The sequence below is a fragment of the Bos indicus genome, chromosome 19 (assembly GCF_029378745.1).
Source record: "Bos indicus isolate NIAB-ARS_2022 breed Sahiwal x Tharparkar chromosome 19, NIAB-ARS_B.indTharparkar_mat_pri_1.0, whole genome shotgun sequence".
In the NCBI taxonomy this organism is placed as follows: domain Eukaryota; kingdom Metazoa; phylum Chordata; class Mammalia; order Artiodactyla; family Bovidae; genus Bos; species Bos indicus.
In genome coordinates, this window is record NC_091778.1 from 39,592,508 (window position 1) to 39,609,856 (window position 17,349).

Consider the following 17,349-nt stretch of genomic DNA (forward strand, 5'->3'; position numbering starts at 1 on the left):
CAAACAGAAACCACTCTATACCCAATTGCTTCCTCTGTGGAGAATCCTCAGAGTCCCAAGTCTGGAAGGCTGGTGGCTAAAAGAAGAGAATACCGTTGCACCACCACTGCTCCATGATGAAAGACAGAAAAGGAGAAACCAGAAGAGGAAGAGGAGGTATCTAGGGCAGGGTCAGAAGAGGTATGAAAGAGAAGCAAGGTCAGGTACTTCTCCACTCTACATAGTAGGACACTCAGTGGCATGACCTTTAAAACAAAGCCCCCTTACTGCAATAGTCCTTTCTGTACCTGCAGACCTGAGGAAATCATCTGCCAAACTACAAGGGTCTTTTGGCACCTCCATCTACTGCCCCACACTCACACCCTAGCTGTAAAAGAGGAAAAAGAAAGTAGACTGGCCCTAAAAGAAACAAATGGACTAATTGGGAATCTGGTCCATAGCCAGCTGGCCTTTTCTGACCTTGTTACATGCTGGAAAAGATACAGCAAGTTCAAGACCATCTACAAAGGGCATTCTCTGTGAAGGAGAAAGCAGTGGATTCCTACAGTCTGTCTGAAGCTAAACCTCATCTAGCAGATCTGCTCCATTCCACAGCCACCATCTTAGCCAACAGTCTCAAAAAGCAACTGGTTAATCAGATTACTGCTTCTCTGTTTGACTCCACTAACCAAATCCCCACCTTACGGCCTGTGACTAACTGGATAACTGGGGCATTAGAACACTTAACTAACCACATTATATGTAGGACGGCTTCTGAACAGCCACCAACTGCACGAGCAAACAGAACTTGAGAGGGGAGAGGGTACGGGTGGGACACCTTTTCCCTTCCTTGATTTTATGTTAAGAAGAGAAAATAAGAAAGCTAAAACCCTGTATTTAAGAAGCAAATGTACAGATATCCATTACAAATAAATATCTGTATAAATATCTTTACAGATAAATAATAATTAACACAGAACTTACCAACATCCACTGGATAATCTGACCTGAGATTGGTACAGTTGAGCCTGCATCATCCAAGCTGATATCTGAGAATACTAAATGCTCTGAAAGCAATCTTTCAGCTACATTTCATTAAAAATACATTTTTCCAGTGTGTTTCTTCTGTCATCCACATAGCAAAACAGCGTAGACATTGTTTTACAATTACTTTGATATTAAATTTTCCGACATGATGGTCTGTCTCTTAGAAATCTGTATTCAAACTATATCTTTTCCAACTATATCTTTTCCTTTTGGTGAATAAAAATGGAAAAGACAGAACTCCTATTAAGTCTCATTCCCTAAACCCAGACATTTTGATTCCATTTAAAGTGGGACCAAATCAATGTCATCCTTCCTGTTAGGAACAGATACCTTGGTAGCTCAGCCGGTAAAGAATCCGCCTGCAATGCAGGAAACCCCGGTTTGATTCCTGGGTGGGGAAGATCCCCTGGAGAGGGGATAGGTTACCCACTCCAGTATTCTTGGGCTTCCCTGGTGGCTCAGCTGGTGAAGAATCACCTGCAATGCGGGAGACCTGGGTTCGACCCCTGAGCCGGGAAGATCCCATGGAGAAGGGCACAGCTACCCACTTCAGTATTCTGGCCTGGAGAATTCCATGGACCATCACAAGGAGTGGACACGACTGAGCCACTTTCACTTTATGTAAGGAATAAACACATATGTAAGGAATAGCCTACATTTCAAGTGTTAACTTTTTTAAAAGCTCATTTAACTTTTTTTACTTGCTCATTTGCACCACCTTAAATGTAGTTAGTTAGTCTTTTCAAACAGCAAAACTGAAGATGTGAAAGACTAACAAAAACCACACAAAATCTGCTGTTAAAGAGGAAATGACATAAGGGACTTGTGAAAATCGAGGTCTGCTGCCCTGCTTATTGAATCACTCCAGTTCTCTTGCTGTGGCAAGACACCCCAGTGACACATTCCCCAAATCCACATTCCACACCAATCACATAATAATAATGCACTGGTGTCACAAAGCCTCTGTCTGTATCGGGGGAGGGAGTGGGACAGTCCTGCTTTTATAAGTCAGTCTGAGAATGAGGGAGTGGAAGGAAGAAAAGAAAATAAACGAACGTATGTTCGTATGTTCTTTTTCCCCTTCTCATCTTGAGAACAAAACTCCTGGATACCAGGGACAGAGGAGCTTTAATCTATGGCCGAAAGGAAACTCTCCCTGCGGTCTCCCCACCAGGAGCGACTCTGGGAGGATAAATCTTGAGTGGCACTGACTTGCTAATTCCCAGAGCACCAGCAGACTCTGTAGAGCTGACTTTAGAAAAAGCAGCCGTCTACATAGAGGATTATCCCTGTTACACAGCCCAGTGACTCAAACTAATTTTCTCATTTGTGGATTACCCTAGTCCCTCGCTTCCCTTCTCTTCTGCCCAGCTATTTCATTTCCCATTAGAATTTACAGAGCTTGGGCAGGAAGCTTGAAACTTAAAACTAAAAAGAGATTTTTCTTCTTCAAGGGACTTGAATTACTTCTCCCTGTTTTCCTATCAAAAATTAACTGCTGAGAAAACATGTTTGTGTTTTTGGATTTTTTTTTAAGTTAGTATGAACTGACTACCCTTTTGTGACTCTTGGGATTCAATTAATGATATATTTTAAGATGTGGCCCATTTTGTACCAAAATCCTTTCTAAATATAACGCCCCCACCCCTAAAAAAGTATAGTATTTGAGGAAACTAAAGTACAATTAATAGACTATATAATTTATTTTCTAAATAGTGACTTTTTTTGGAAATGAAAGGGAGCATTACTAATAAGGATGCCAGAATCGTAGGTGTAAACAGGGATGAGTGGTCACCCTAAAAATATGCCAATATGCCTAGGTTATCTAGTCACCAGGGGAGTGGGCAGCAGAGAGAGAGATGAACTGGTTCTCCTGGTACAATGCTTGTACCCTCTCCCCTGCAGGCCTGGCCCCTAGGCAAACACTGCCAACTAGCCTCTCATTTCCTGATGCCCAGGCTGTTCTGAGAGGCCTGGTGTCTCTGGCATCAAGCTGCTCACGGCAGTGGCCAGCCGTCGGCAGCTGTGTGTGTTCACTGCCTCACGGGGCCCATCACCGCCTGCCACCCCACCACCTGGCAGAGTGCCACTGAGGGAAGCATTTTGTGGCACCGGGCAATAGTATGCCACTTCCTTGCCTCCCACGATGGGAGTGAGTTCCAAGAGGTTTCTAGTGCAGGTCCTCAAAGAAGGCATCTGGTTCCACTGCAGATCCTCTCAGCCTGACAGCGAGCAGCTGGGCACCTTTTATCCCCCACATGCGATCATGGAACAGCAAACAGGCTACAAACACCTCCCTTTGAACCAGTCAGGCACGGGCATTGCTCTGCCCTGAATCACCAAGATGGCACATGCACACCACCTACATTTCCTGGATGCCACCCATGGTGGGCACCCTGCTCAGCCTATCATTAATACATTCCACCTACAAGAAAGCACCTGGCATCTGGAGATTTGGGATCACCTCTTCCACATCTCCAAAGCAGTGCAGTGGAGGCGCGGGAGGGGAGGGCACTGAGCACCTACCGCTTCATTCTGTTGATTCCGGGCTTCTCCACATGGCACTGGTGACATTGGGACCAGATCATTTATGTTTGGGGCCTGTCGAATGTCCAGCAGCATCTGGCCTCTACCCACTAGATGCCAGTACTGATCCCCCCAGCACCCTCCACCCTTTCTGACAGAAGTGTCTCTAGACATTGTCAGATGTGCCCTGGGAACAAAACCATACCGGTGGAGGACCATTGTCTAGGGGCCTATGGATGTGCCTAGGTCCAAGTAAGAGAAACTGCCTTGTCTTCTATAAGTCTGCACTTTAGCCACTACATTAGTGACAGGGAGAGGCTTAGGAAGTTGGAAGGACAGAGTATAACTGTCATGAATTCTTCAGGGTTTAAGAACCAGCAAGCCAGCCCCCATGTTCAACAGGAACATGAAGATCTGCTCACCGGCACTGCCGCGGAACCGTACCACAAGAGTGACGTTCTCGAAAGAATAAACTGGCGCTTTCCAATTCAGAGAGCTGCACCACAGTGAGCCCCGTAGTAACTATCCTTTTTCCTGTTTCTGTAGCAGAAACCTAGAAGGGGTGCCCTCAAAGTCTCAATCAGGACTGAACTTTAACCCTGTGTACTATTTTGGGGCAAGAAGCCCAGGTTCCCAGTACCAGCATAGAAACCGCCGTGGTGCAAGGGCCCACGCTGGATCCTTGTGCTTGGTCTGGGGCTGGTGCGGTGCTAACTGCTCATCCTGGGCAGAGTCTGGGGGTCAGGACAGTCATCTTAAGGCTGTGATTTTCCTGATCCTTCGTGCTAGTTTAGGGGAAAGTCCTCTCTTACAGAATGGCTCCCAGGAGCTCTGTCAAGAATCAAAAAATAAAAACACAACCAAAACCCATCACTTTCTCAGGAGGCCAAAAGAAGATGAGGGGTCCAGGACCTTTGTCTCTGCCTGAAGAGGGCAGACCGAAGGGCCAGCCAGAGCGCTGTCCGTGCGGCCTCCCATGGGTCCCGAATCTGAGGCACCTGGAAGGGTTATTAGCAGGATTGGAACTCATCCCTCTGCTGGGACTAGATCATAATTACAGTAATTTTCTAACAGAGCTCGGCAGTAGGACTGTTTAATCAGCATCTGACTCCCTTGTGTTCCCAGCCCTCATCACTCAAGGAGAGGAGTGGGATGGCTCTTAAAGAGACAGTGCCTGCCTTTCAGCGCTGCTAACAGATGTGCCCTAATTGGTAGAATATATCTAAGTCTTGTAGCTTACAGCAGGCAGGTTACATTGCCTCCAACAAACCGCTGCAGGCTCTCACTATTCTTGGCCTTCTGCTGGAGGGATTCGGGTCAGGCTGCTGATGGGCCTGATTTCCCACGCCAACCAGGCCACCAGGGGAAGGGACACACACCGGGCTAGAGCACTTAAAAGCCTAAAGAACTTAAACACACACAAAAAGGCTCTAACTAGCTGGCCTCTTCGAAAGGCTGTTTGAAAGAAGAAGTCGAGCAGGCTGAAAATAGGAAGGACTTGACAGCCGCAGGTGAGAAATGTTAATCCACAGATCACAGAAGCATCGCGTGAGCCTGCCCTCTCAGGGGAGAAGCCCTTGACGGCGTTCGGGTGGTCCCTTATTCTCAGTCGCTTCACCATCTCCACTTAAGAGTCACACCTCCCTCCCTGCTGTGTCAGGGCCCTTGTTCCCTCCTTTGCTGGTGGAAGTGGACCCGGTCTCCCCTGAACGGAAGGAAGCAAACTGACTCTGCTCAGAGTCAGGTGCACTGTCTCCTACAAATGTGGCCCTTTTCATCATTTTGAGCATAAACGGTCCAAGTTTATCGATCTTGAGGTTTGAGGTTCCAGCCTTCCAGCTCCAAATCCAGCCGTTACTGAGGGCGAAGTGGCTGTCCTCCTGGGTTACTTCTCCCGCTGCCACGCTGGTGAGCCCAATGCCCACCTGGTCACTGCAGCAGCTGACAACTGTTCCTTGGAGAGAAGAGCTAGGGCGGATGAAGATGCGAGAACGAGCTGGGGCAGGGGGGTTTCCACAGCAGACTGAAAAACCCCTCAGCAAAGAAGGTGCAGTTGTACACAGAGCAGGAAGAGGGACACTCATCCCCAGCTCAAAGAAAGGTTACCTCAAGCCAGGTGACAGTCCCCCTACAGCGCCGGTCCCTGCTGGCAGAAGGCCGCCTGGGGAGGTGGCTGAGGATCAGTGCCCAGGCGTCCCGAGCTTGCCCTGCAGGGGTCTTCAGCTTGGCTTCAGCTGTACCTCAGTTGGCTGCTCACACATAAATCTGCAGAAGCCCCTCCAGCCTAGTGGGATGTCCCTGGGAGGCAGGCCAGGAGCTGAGCGGTTTCCATTCCCACCTTCAACCTCACATCCTCCCAGTCCACTGCCCTCCCACTCCTGGGGTGTTAAGAATATTCAGCAAGAGCATGTAAACAAACTCACATCATGGGACTAAACTCACTGTCCAGTCAGACTGGTAAAGTCACGATCGCCTCCTAAGCAAAGCTACGGGGGTGGGTACGAGGCACCTGGGGCTCGGCGGTGTAGCTCTAGGGCCTCAGCGGCGAGCAAACCTCGGCCGCGGAGGATTTCTGAGAACAACTCTGAAAAGCTCTGCGGGGGAGTTTTTTCTCCTTGAACAGTGGGGGCTTAGTTACCCCTGTTTTTGGCCGTACCACACACAAGGTGTCCCATCTTCACTGCTGCACGTGAGATCTTTAGTCGCAGCATGCAAACTCTTAGCTGCGGTATGTGGGTTCTAGTTCCCTGACCAGGGATTGAACCTGGGCCCCCTGCATTGGGAGCATGGAGTCCTAGCCACTGGACCACCAGGGAAGTCCCCAGCTTTTTTTTTCAAGATTTTTTTTTGGGAAAAAAAAATCTTGTTTACAGAAGTTGGGAAGTATCTCTTCCCAGAGTTCTCTTCCCACAGTTCTACCTGAAACATACTTTTTAAAAACCATGATCAGCTCAGTTTCCTCAAGCTAGAAAATAAGGGTCATACTTCCCCTGCCCCCTCCTCACTGGGCACCGTGGTCAAATAAACAATGTGTATGAAACTCATTTTCACACCCCACCTCCTCCTACACACACACACACACACACACACACACACACACACACACACCGTGGTCAAATAAACAATGTGTATGAAACTCATTTTCACACCCCACCTCCTCCTACACACACACACACACACACACACACACACACACTTCCTCCCACCAAACAAAAGGAAATCTATGACTTTAGGATCACTTATCCGGTGTTACAGGAGACGAATAGACTTGGGCCACGTAAGTAACTGTCAGAAGAAAGATGACAAGGGGCTTCCCTGAAAGTCCAGTGATTAGGACTCTGTGCTTTCACTCTAGGGGACAAGGGTTCAATCCCTGGTCAGGGAACTAAGGTCCCACATGCTGAGCGACATAGACAAAAAATAAAATTAGTACAGTGACTGTAAGTCAGACACAGAACCTACCTCAAACCCAAATTCTAACGAAAATATATTTCCATTCTACAAAACAGCTCAGCAGGCCACTGCCCCCAGTAGCTCTCCGTCCTCCCTACTGAGGCTATCAGCCATGGCGGCAACCACGCACACGGTGGGACAGAGCAAGATGGGAGAGCAGCAGACGGCACTGCCGAGACGGGGAGGAAAACCCATCTCTGCTGCTTTTCTGGTAACTCTAGGCCCACGTTACTAGAAAAACTCTCCCCCATTAGGACATCTCCTTCCATGGCCTACACTCAACTCTGCAAAAGACAGTGGCGGGATGGCGCCTGGCCTTGGATTGACTGAGGTCCTGCTGTATGCATTGCTGATAATGGATCATTAAAAAAGCCAGGAGTCAGAAAAATCGCATCCGTGTCTTTGACCGGCTCCTGCTGTCCCAGCAGCCAACCCTGCTGGCAGAACTGGCTGCTGAGCACCAACTCCAGGAAGAAAAGGAGTGAACAGAAGAAGCCGCCCCAGCTTGCTGTTTTTTGGCTGAGTAGGGAATTGACACAGACCACCTCCGGCTCCTGTCTGGAAGTTTCGAGATCAGAGAGCTTCAAGCACAGCTGGGTTCACAGCTGCACCATTTGGAGCATTGGACTCATTAATATTCATGAGTCATCCCCACCAATCGGCAGAGCGGATGCCATTAGCTTAGCATCTGTCGGGTTTTTGTGAGGGTTGTGTATGGAGTTTTTTTCCCCTTTTAAATGAACTTCTTTTGACATTTTGGATTTGCCTCTGTAGGTTTTCTCTCCTCGCCTTGCTCTGCTGCATCATATAAAAGAGAGACCCAGGGGAGGCAGGCAGAGAAGAGAGATGAGTCCCAGCCAGGGCTCGGCATCTGCCTGTTGACAAACTTTATTTCTCTTTCAGCACCTGGCACCTCAGACAGGCTGCAAGGATGGAAGCAGCATCAGGTAAATTATACCTAACAAGGTTCATGCCCATCACTGTGAGAAGAGCTGGATCCTGCCTCTTTGGAAGACAGTCCTTTCTCCAGTGGTGAACTTGAGCTGCGCACACAACGCAGGAGAGCTGCCGTGCACAGTTCTGAACCATTATTTCCACGCTGATAAATTCATGATTTATGAAAGTGACTACCGCCAGCCCTCAATGCCTCCTCCACTGCTACAGCTTGTTAGACACCAACTGCAGCAACAGTCTTAAATACTTGAATTTTATTTCAGGCCAAAGCCCCGCAACTCTGAACTAAATGCCATGACAGTCCCACAGCACAGGCGAGTAGTTGAAGAGCCCACGGACAGGGTGCGGGGGCCAGGGGAGGGAGGGGCGGGCGAGATGGAGAAGAAACACACAGACGCCAGGGCAGATAAGCAGAACGCCAGTGGCACGTCTCCTCCAGCTCCAGCTCTCAGAGGAGAGAATTACGGCAGCAGGAGGGCAGGACGCCTCATTGTCTGAAGGAAGGCGTGTTGTTTCTCATCTCCATCCCCAGAGCCCTCTCTCCAGGCAGAAACAAAGCCCCCACACCCCACTGGACTGAACAGACGGCCTCCCGCAACACAGCAGAGGGACACGTGGTGGCTGAAGCCCTGGGGAAAGGGAGCTGTTACTAAGGGAGAAGAAAAGGATTCAAACAAGAAAGGAGCTCAGCTAACCCTGCAGAGAAGACAGTCCATCTCGGCTTTATAACCACAGAGGCAGGGACAGTCCAGGGTATCTTTTCCAAAACAAAGCCCCCTGAATCGTTCCCTGTCCTTTGGCTGTGACCAAACCTTTCTCTTTTGTGGATGGCCACGAGCTATTTCACAGGCCTCAGGCCCCATACAGCCAGGCCGAGGTCCTGGGATGCGCAGGAAACCCCAGTGTCAGGAGTCACAGCACCGTTCCATTCAGTGGTTATGAGTGGAGGAAAAGCAAGGAGGTGGGAGACAAAATATTCACCCCCCTGTCCATGCGAGGAGGTAGCAAGAGGCCAGCCTCCCAGAAACCAGTGCTCCAGGGGCTTCAGCAAAAACAGCCAGTTGGAACACAAGGACACAACAGAAACACAAGCACTTCTGCTGGAGCGATCTCTGATAAGGCGGCTTAAAGTCTGCCACCTACAGGTCCCCACCAGTCACCTGAGTCAGTGCTCCTGGACCCATTAACAGACATCTAAAGAAATTCAGCTTCCAGGAGAGTAAATGTGGGGTTTGGCTCAGAACCAACAACTCCTGGGTCTTGTGCTTAACTTACAAACACCTGCACAGTGTCTTATCCCTATCGAAGAAGCCTGAGGAGTTATGACCAATCTCCACAGAGCCAACTTGAGCAGAGGCCATGGTAAAACAGGAAGCAGACCAGCCTCCCACCACCAGCCTGTGCCTAACCCCACCTGAGCAAGTCTCCCTGCCTGCATCACCTTCATCCACCTCAGAGCAGAACCCAGAGCTCCGAGGAGAGCTCACTTCTCCAAAACTGTTTCCAGCTGACCAGGGTCCAAAGGCACAGCGTGGCCCCCTCCCAGGACCCTCCTCACAGGCTGAGAAGCAGAGAGTCCCTCATCAGGTCTTGCAAAACCACAGCATGATGGAGAGGAGGTGGGTGGGAGGGTGGGGCTCTCCAAGGGAGGAGCCTCGGAGTCAACCACAGGAGCCCACACCTCGAACGGATCCTTTTCTTCCCCGGGAGGCGGTGAGGGAGAGCTCCTCCTGCCGGGTCTTGGGAGAAAGCAACAACTGGAAAAAAGTGGGAAAGGGAAAAGGAGGGCATGAACAGGTAAACAAAAATCAACAAAGACAAGTGAACGGACAACAAGGGAGGCCTATTCATACAAGGAAACAGTATTTGGCCACAGGAAGGAACTCAGTGTTGCTATGCCCCGCCACACGGACGCACCGGGAAACGGTGCCAAGTGAGAGAGGTCTGGCACAAAAGACCACATGGATGACTCCATCTGTGTGAAATGTCCAGAAAAGGCAAATCCCCACACACACGGGAAGCAGGCAGTGGTTACCAAGGGCCAGGGTTTGGGGCTGGGGAGTGTGGGAGTCACTGCTAATAGGCACAAGGTTTCTTTAGGGCTGATGAGAATGTTCGAAAACTGGCTGTGATGACGGATGGCTGCATGACCTCGTGACCAGACAAAAACTACTGAACTGGACATAAAAGGGGGAGTTTTATGTATATGAATACATCTCAATAAAGTTGTCATCTAAGGAAAGCGGGGGTTGGGGGAGAGGATAAAGAACAAAACAAATAAGAGAGCCTTTTCTTCTTTCTCCCCAGCTCGCAATAGGAGAGCCATCTCCCAGGGACGAGTCAGCACAGACCCAAGGCCCTCATGCACAGGATGACAGGGGCCCTCCTGAAAGGCCACCAATGCCATCTTACTTTCTCTACCAATGGACACCTCACCGGGCCAGGTTACAGTAATCCTAGCCACTGGTGTCTCAGAAAAGAGCATTCAGTTACCTCTTAGGCTGGTCTCCTTCAGCCAGGTGAGAAGAGCCCCGTCTCTCTTCCTGGGCCCAGCCGCAGTTGGACATAGCGTAGCGCAGAATGGCGTCAGAAACGGACACAGGGCTCCGGCCCTGTACACAGGCTTCTATCTCAGGCACTGAGAGCTGGCTTTGCAGGAAGAGGTGTAACTGGCTGTCTGACAGGAGGACCACGCTCTGCAGGACCCTGGGGCAGACAAAGGCAGAACAGCGCAGAGCGTCAGCCCTCACAGCAGCTGGCCCAGCCCCATCCTCTGAGGCCTTCTGGCTCCAGTGAGTGCTGAGGGCATGAGCATCTGACACAAACATGCCTGTGTGCTCCTGGGGGCCATTCTGCACAGCACACACACCCCTGCCATCCCCCCAGAGGCAGGTGCCAGCCCTCCAAGTCCACTCACTTTTCAAGAAAGTGCTGCAGACCTTGTCTTCGCTTCTCAATGAACTCATCTGAGCTGCCAAAGAAGGTTGACTTCCCAGGAAGTTCAGGTACCGGCCTGTGGGGTCACACAACGTAACACATACCCAAGATAAGTAATATCCCAGTCACTCCAGTCCCTGATCAAGGAAATCCCCTAAGAAAAGACACAAATCAACACAAATAGCATTTGATAAGCGGGCAGGGGCAGAGGGCTAACACCGACTGATGACACGCCTGTTTTCAGGCACTGTGCTAAACGTTTACAAACCTTACTTCATTTACCCTCCTCAAAACCCTGTGAGAAGGATGTCAGCATACCCGTTTTAATGGTAAGGAAATAGAGAAGTTGAGTAGATTTCCCCATGCCACACAGCTAGTAAGCAAGCAGCAGAGCTGGCGTGTGAACCAAGCCTGGGCCTTACGAACTCCATGCTGCTAGACTCCACTGTTTATAGAACCCACTCCCACCATCAACTACTATTTCAAAAGGAAGAAACTTGGACATGGAGACATGGAGGATGCTGGGTCCTTGTGTGTAAATTAAGGCTACCATCTCCAGTCCCGAAAGATCATGTTTGGAATTTTCTAAAAGTAGTCAGGTTGCAGCAACTCATCCACAAACTCTTCCAGCCTCCCTCGCCTCTCCTATGAGGCATGGCACATGCTTTAAAACAGCAGGCCAGACCAGAGGATGCAGGATCTGTTCAGAGGAAGTTCCGACTGGCTTACGAGGGCCTGACTCATGACGGTGGCCTCATCAATCCCACAGGTTACCTAACTGGCTAGGTCATTAACAAAGTCACCACAGCACTCAGTAACCACACTGTGCTGGAATCACTGTCATAAACTGCCTCCAGTTTTAGGGCTTATCTGCAGCGTGTAGGTGAGGAGTGAGCAATAGTGCCTGTACTAAGGCTCTCAGTCTGTCGTAACTCTGGATAAAGGTCTCTACACAAAAAAGAAGACGGGGGAAAAAAGAAAAATCACAATTTTTACATATCAAACGGACTGGAACACCATCAAATTAGTCCAGGTGCTAAAAGTTCCTGATAACCAGTGAAGCACATTTACACAGCCAGCAGTACCTCTGTTTAGCCCTATGCACATAAAAAAGAAAAACGTTCTTTAGATTTGTTTGGCTTTGTTAGGTCAAAATATTAGAAATGAGAACTCTGTCGTTACTTTTTTTCACTGACTTGAAAACATAATTTAAGAACACATTTCTCAGCGACCTTAGTACCTCTGCCCAGTTTTCTTCATTGTAAACTCCAGTTGCCAAGGAAGAACCTAAGAAGCCGGCCTTGGACCCAAGAAGGAAGTAAAAGAACTCACACTAAACCCGCATTTCTCTGGAGCTGCTTTCTCAGCCACACAAACTCCCGGTAGCGGCGGCGCACACAGGACGTCTTGGCGGTAAAGGCCTTGCTGTTGGTCTACAGGAGAAAGCATGTGAAAAGGGTTTGGTGGAAAAGCCCAAGTTTACACGAACTCCCCGTCATCCCTCTCACCAAGGACTCAAGTCACCAGGCCACAGTCCCAGTCAAGGGGATCCAAGCAGAGCACAGTGCCACCCAGCAGCCTGAAGACAACTCAGGCGGACCCCAGGCTCTCTTTCCTCTCCTCCTTCCTTTTCTTCTGTCAATACCTCCAGAAACAGGTTCTGCTTAGGACTGGCCCTCAGCCCTGAAAGGTATATTGATCCCAATATCAAAGTCAGATACACTTACATGAAGGAATATCTTATAATCCACATAAGAATTCCAGGAGCCCTCATTCTGCACGCGGGGGTCCTGAACACGCACAGTGATCACCTCCTAGAGGTAAGAAACGCTCCTTCAGCTTCAGCGCAGCCACACGCTGAGGTGGTTCCAACACACGGTGGCCAGAGTACTCCACTCAACGCCAGCTTTCACTCCTCTGCTCATTTATTCATTCAGTTCAGCAAATATTTATTGACCACCCTCTATGTGGCAGGTACCATGCTAAGGCACTGGGGGCAGAACAAGGACAAGAGACAAAAATCCTTGCCCTCACAAAGCTTACGTTCTAGCGCCTTCCGATGAATAGAAAGCTAGTGGAAAGGGAACCTCATTTCTCAGTCATGCCTTCACTACTGATTTCCCTCTTCTCGCTTGACTCTGAGCACATCAGAACCACTAAGGCATCACTGTCAGAACACCACCACCGAGCAGTATCTGGATCTCCCAGAGCCCCTCAAGCTTTCAGCCAGATGTTCCCCGGAAATCATATGCTTACCTCCTGCTCTTGGTTCTCCAACATCCTACACCAAAAGCCCATTGGAAGGAAACATCTGATGAGAGACAGGAGATACAGGATCAATCTCTGTTAGTATGCATCTACTCTCACCTCTCTTTGCCAGGGCAAAACCCTGAAAATTTTTAAGCGACCCCCCTGGGGAAATCCAGGCAACTTTTTTTGTTCTTGTGTAAAATTTAAGAGGAAGCAAAAAAATCCACCCACACAAGCTACTGCACACAGTCGCTCAGTCATGTCAGACTCTGCAACCCTTTGGACTGTAGCCCATTAGCCCATTTTCTCTGTCCCTGGGGTTTTCCAGGCAGGGACACTGGAGCAGGCTGCCATTCCCCTCTCCAGGGGATCTTCCCAACCCAGGGATCAAACCCCCGTCTCCTGTTGCAAGAGGATTCTTTACCTGCTGAGCTTTTGAGGGAGCCCCCACACACTCATGAGCTGGGGGCCAAGCTAAAAGCCCTGAGGGATTTACCTCCCTTCTCAGACCATGGCAGGGACTCTGAACCAGGGGCCACCTCTAGCCAAAACAAGTTCAGGTCAACAATGTCACCTGAGGCGGCCAGAACGGGCAGGCTGAGCTGTAAAACCTTTCTGCCTGAGAATTGCTGGACCCACACAGCACAGCTCTCTAACTGAGCCTAACACCGCCCCCTCCTGGCTGTCTAGAGAAAACCAAAACCCCACAAACGCCGAGGCCTGTCTCCCTTTGTCTTGCTTAAGCACACTCAGGACCCCAGAGGCAGATCTGAGTTGGAGAGTTCCGGGGGCACCTGAGCGGGTTGCCCAGTTGTGACCTTCTCTTAGCTAATTCCATTTCCAGAACCCAAGCCAATGGTTCTAATCATTTCCTCTCGACATGCGGTTTGTACCTCTGCCCAAGCACCCCAGAGCTGCACAGGTCGATTCAGGATGTTTTCCACTCCTTTGCAAAGATTCATTAAAGCCTAAGCCACTGATTTCCCCCAATGTGGCAGTTTACATGCGCAGCAACATCGCCCACTCCAACAAGGGGACCATGAAGGCTGAGGCACAGGGTTACTCAAGTCCAAAGGGGCCCATGATGTCACCTTCTGTTAAAATACAGCACTAATCTTGTTACTCCTAGAACCACTTCAACAGCATCCACTCTGGCTGCTGCCTCCACCCCCTTCTCCTCTCTTAAGAGCGGAACAATAAGGTTTAATTTCCCTTTCCAATTTACCTTGAAATGAAAACTGACTTCAGCCAATATGTACTGCCAACAAATGATCCAGGCTGGCTCCTGGGAAAATGAGACTATCTCTAAGCTCTCCCTGTCCTCCCCCCCTGCCCATTCACACACCCACTCATTTTTACAGTCCCACAATTAATTTTAAACACATTCTCTTATTAGTTCTGCTTTACCATTAGAAGAGCATGTAATGAGTTTCCTTCTACTTTATGTTGTGCTAACACAAGGCTAACATTTCAGGAGGAGAGGAAGTCGTTTACACCACAAAATTAGCAGGGCACACAGCTTTCCCAATCTTTTCTAGAATACCAGAAGGTCTCTCCACACACAGACACTGCATGCAGAGATGAAGCTGCATGATATAGGACAAATCCCGGCTATACAGCCCAGCAAACCGGAAACGCTGTGACTGCGGTGCCATATTAAGTAGTCCACTTGCTGACACTCTGACTTTTCATCTGATGCGGTCACTACACAAAGGCCCTGAACTGAGAAGTGGGAAATCCAATTCCATAACAACTCATGTATTACATCCTGGATGTAAGCAGTCTAACTGCTGTAACCAAAGGGATCAGGTTGACTCACTGTGAACAATTAATCTCCTCAGATTAAAACAAAAAAGTTTCTTTCTCTTCTCATTTCAGGCATTTGGTATATTCCCAGCACAGGAGCAAAATTAAATACACCAAAGTGTCTTTCCACAAAAGTAAGGGCAAGAAAGATGACAATAAGGCAATCCACACACTAAGTGAAGCTCACGAATCTCCAGGGCCTTGAAAAGTTTGCCAAATCCAGGACCATAATTCAGTAACTAAATGGTCATCACTCTCAGGCTCAAGAAGAGTGAGCCAAGGGCCGAGAGCAAGTATCTCTCCTTTCTTTTGGGACTCACACCACTTAGAAACAAACAGCTATAAACTGGCTTAAAAAATATCCGAGGAGGGGGAAAAAATCCAAGGACCCCCAAGATGCTATACACTTAACCCTAAAATTTGGAGAAGGAAATGGCAACCCACTCCACTACTCTGGCCTAGAAAATTTTATGGATGGAGGAGCCTGGTGGGCTACAGTCCATGGGGTTGCAAAGAGTTGGACACGACTGAGCGACTTCACTAACCCTAAGATTAAAGGGCACTTAGAAAGCTTCCAATGTAACTTTCCTTAAAAACACTGGACAAACACAAAAACCTAGACTTCAAGGAATAATTTCTAGCAACTACTATTCTCTATCAGCTTCCTCCCTGTAGACCCCACTCCTCAGGAGGAAATGAGGCATTTCTGCCCTTGGAGGAAAAAGAGGAAGCTCTTAATTTTAGCTCTATGATCTCGAAGATGGATCCGTGTGTCATCCAACTAAGGATAGAGTCAGTGGCCCTCTCAGCTACTTATGCAGCGCCAACTACATTTCCTGGGCCCTTTCAATCACGTCTGAAGTTTATTTTCTCCACCTGTACCAGCACCAGTATCTCCGGGGAAAATCCAGTTGCTTTCTATTTATAAAGCAACCTGTAAGTGTCTAAACAATTCCAGGCAGAAAGTCAAAGCTTTAGCTCCACAATTTTCACTCCCATTTAAACTAATACTTCAATACTTTCTAAAACTTCAAGAGGCATGTTAAAAAAAAAACAAATCCGGTGATAAAAGTATGTAAGCCGCCGAGACTCCCATCCCTTCTTGCTCATTCTTCAGCCCTTGGTGCCGGATAGCAACTCAAAAAGCTCTCCTTCTGAAACACCCACAAGTAGCAGAAGTAGCTCCCCAGGTCTGACCAACATCTGCCCGTTCTCAGCCAAGCAGCTCTGCTCCATCCTTTTGTTCATCTGTAACTTGCCCCTCCTTCTACTTCCAGCTAAGTAACAAAGGCAACCACAATCCAACGCAAGAGCCTCCTGTGTCCCAGTAGAATACTTGCCATTACTCCTAGTCCCAGCGTTTGGGTCAACGTAGCAAACTCCTGTATTCCTTACGAACAAGGAGCCAAAGGACGACGTGGTCCTTATTCCTCTTTGCCTACTAAGCTTGGGGAGTGGGAAGGAAAGATGCTTTATATATTTTATAAAACTAAATGGAAAGCCAGGTTTCCTTCCTTGGATCCGGACCAAGCACCCATCTTCATCCCGGGAGGTGAAGCTGCTCCTTTCCTAGGATGTCCAGCAAGGTCCCCACCTCAAGCACCACTGCTGACGCTCAAACCCATGGCCCTTACCAGAGAGTAGCACCCACCCCCCGCGAACCCGTCCACGCCCCCTCACCTGAGAGCAGCGCCCACTCCCCACAGCGATACCGCCAGCGCCCCACCATATAGTAAAGAGTCCCAGGTTCTCCTTCCGGGTGAGCGGCCGGCGCCCCGGTGCACGACGGGAGAAGGCTGCAGGCACGCCAATCCCTGGTGCCCAGGGCGCCCCGCCCTCGCAGGCCCTGGCTCTTAGCGACAAGCACCTCTCGCGGCGGCGCACTCCGCACCGCCCAGGCCCTGGCTGGAATCTGGATCCCGCACCTCTCTCTTGGGGCGCTGCTTGGGGGACGAGAGCGAGGGGAGGAGAAGGGGCTCTGACGTCCAATCCGGAGCCGCGTCCCGCCCATTGTTGTTAAGCGCAGCCAATCAGTAGCCAAGAAGCGTACCTGACTGTCCAAAAGTGGGTCCAGGAGCCGAGAGGTGTGAGGGTTAGTCAGCGGTGCTGAGCGTGGGAGAATCAGGAACGTGGGAGCCTCTCTCAGTCTGGAGAGGGTGCCCGTTTGAACTCTGTAGGTTTCGGTTCCCCGGCGGAATTATCAAGGGGTCGCCCACTCAGATTCGAAAACTCGATTGTCCTAGCGAAAGCCGAACTGCGGACAATCCTGCAAACACTGCAAGTTCGTTCACTTGAGAGACAAACGTAAGGAAGGATCGCGCAGCTAGTCAGTAAAGAAGGAAGAATCCGTTGACTATGATGAAGATTTTTTTTTAATACTGTTGAAATGTCTTAGCA

The 17,349-nt window shown here is 49.4% G+C and overlaps 1 protein-coding gene and 1 non-coding gene across 3 annotated transcripts; both read right to left on the bottom strand.

The window, feature by feature from the left end:
- Positions 1–6,295: 6,295 nt before the first annotated feature.
- On the bottom strand, positions 6,296–6,368 carry TRNAW-CCA (transfer RNA tryptophan (anticodon CCA)). Its single transcript has one exon. It is a non-coding gene; the product is annotated as a tRNA-Trp (tRNA).
- A 1,501-nt stretch (positions 6,369–7,869) lies between these two features.
- Positions 7,870–16,881, bottom strand: SNX11 (sorting nexin 11). Of its 2 annotated transcripts, XM_019982279.2 has the most exons (7): positions 16,633–16,881; positions 13,153–13,207; positions 12,624–12,710; positions 12,229–12,329; positions 10,877–10,972; positions 10,453–10,665; positions 7,870–9,716 (listed from the first exon to the last, which is right to left on the bottom strand). In XM_019982279.2, the coding sequence occupies exons 2-7, from the start codon at positions 13,192–13,194 to the stop codon at positions 9,443–9,445; spliced, it is 813 nt and encodes a 270-aa protein (XP_019837838.2). In that variant the 5' UTR covers positions 13,195–13,207; positions 16,633–16,881; the 3' UTR covers positions 7,870–9,442. The 2 variants fall into 2 exon arrangements, with proteins under 2 accessions (XP_019837838.2, XP_019837839.2); XM_019982280.2 differs by lacking the exon at positions 12,624–12,710.
- Positions 16,882–17,349: the final 468 nt, after the last annotated feature.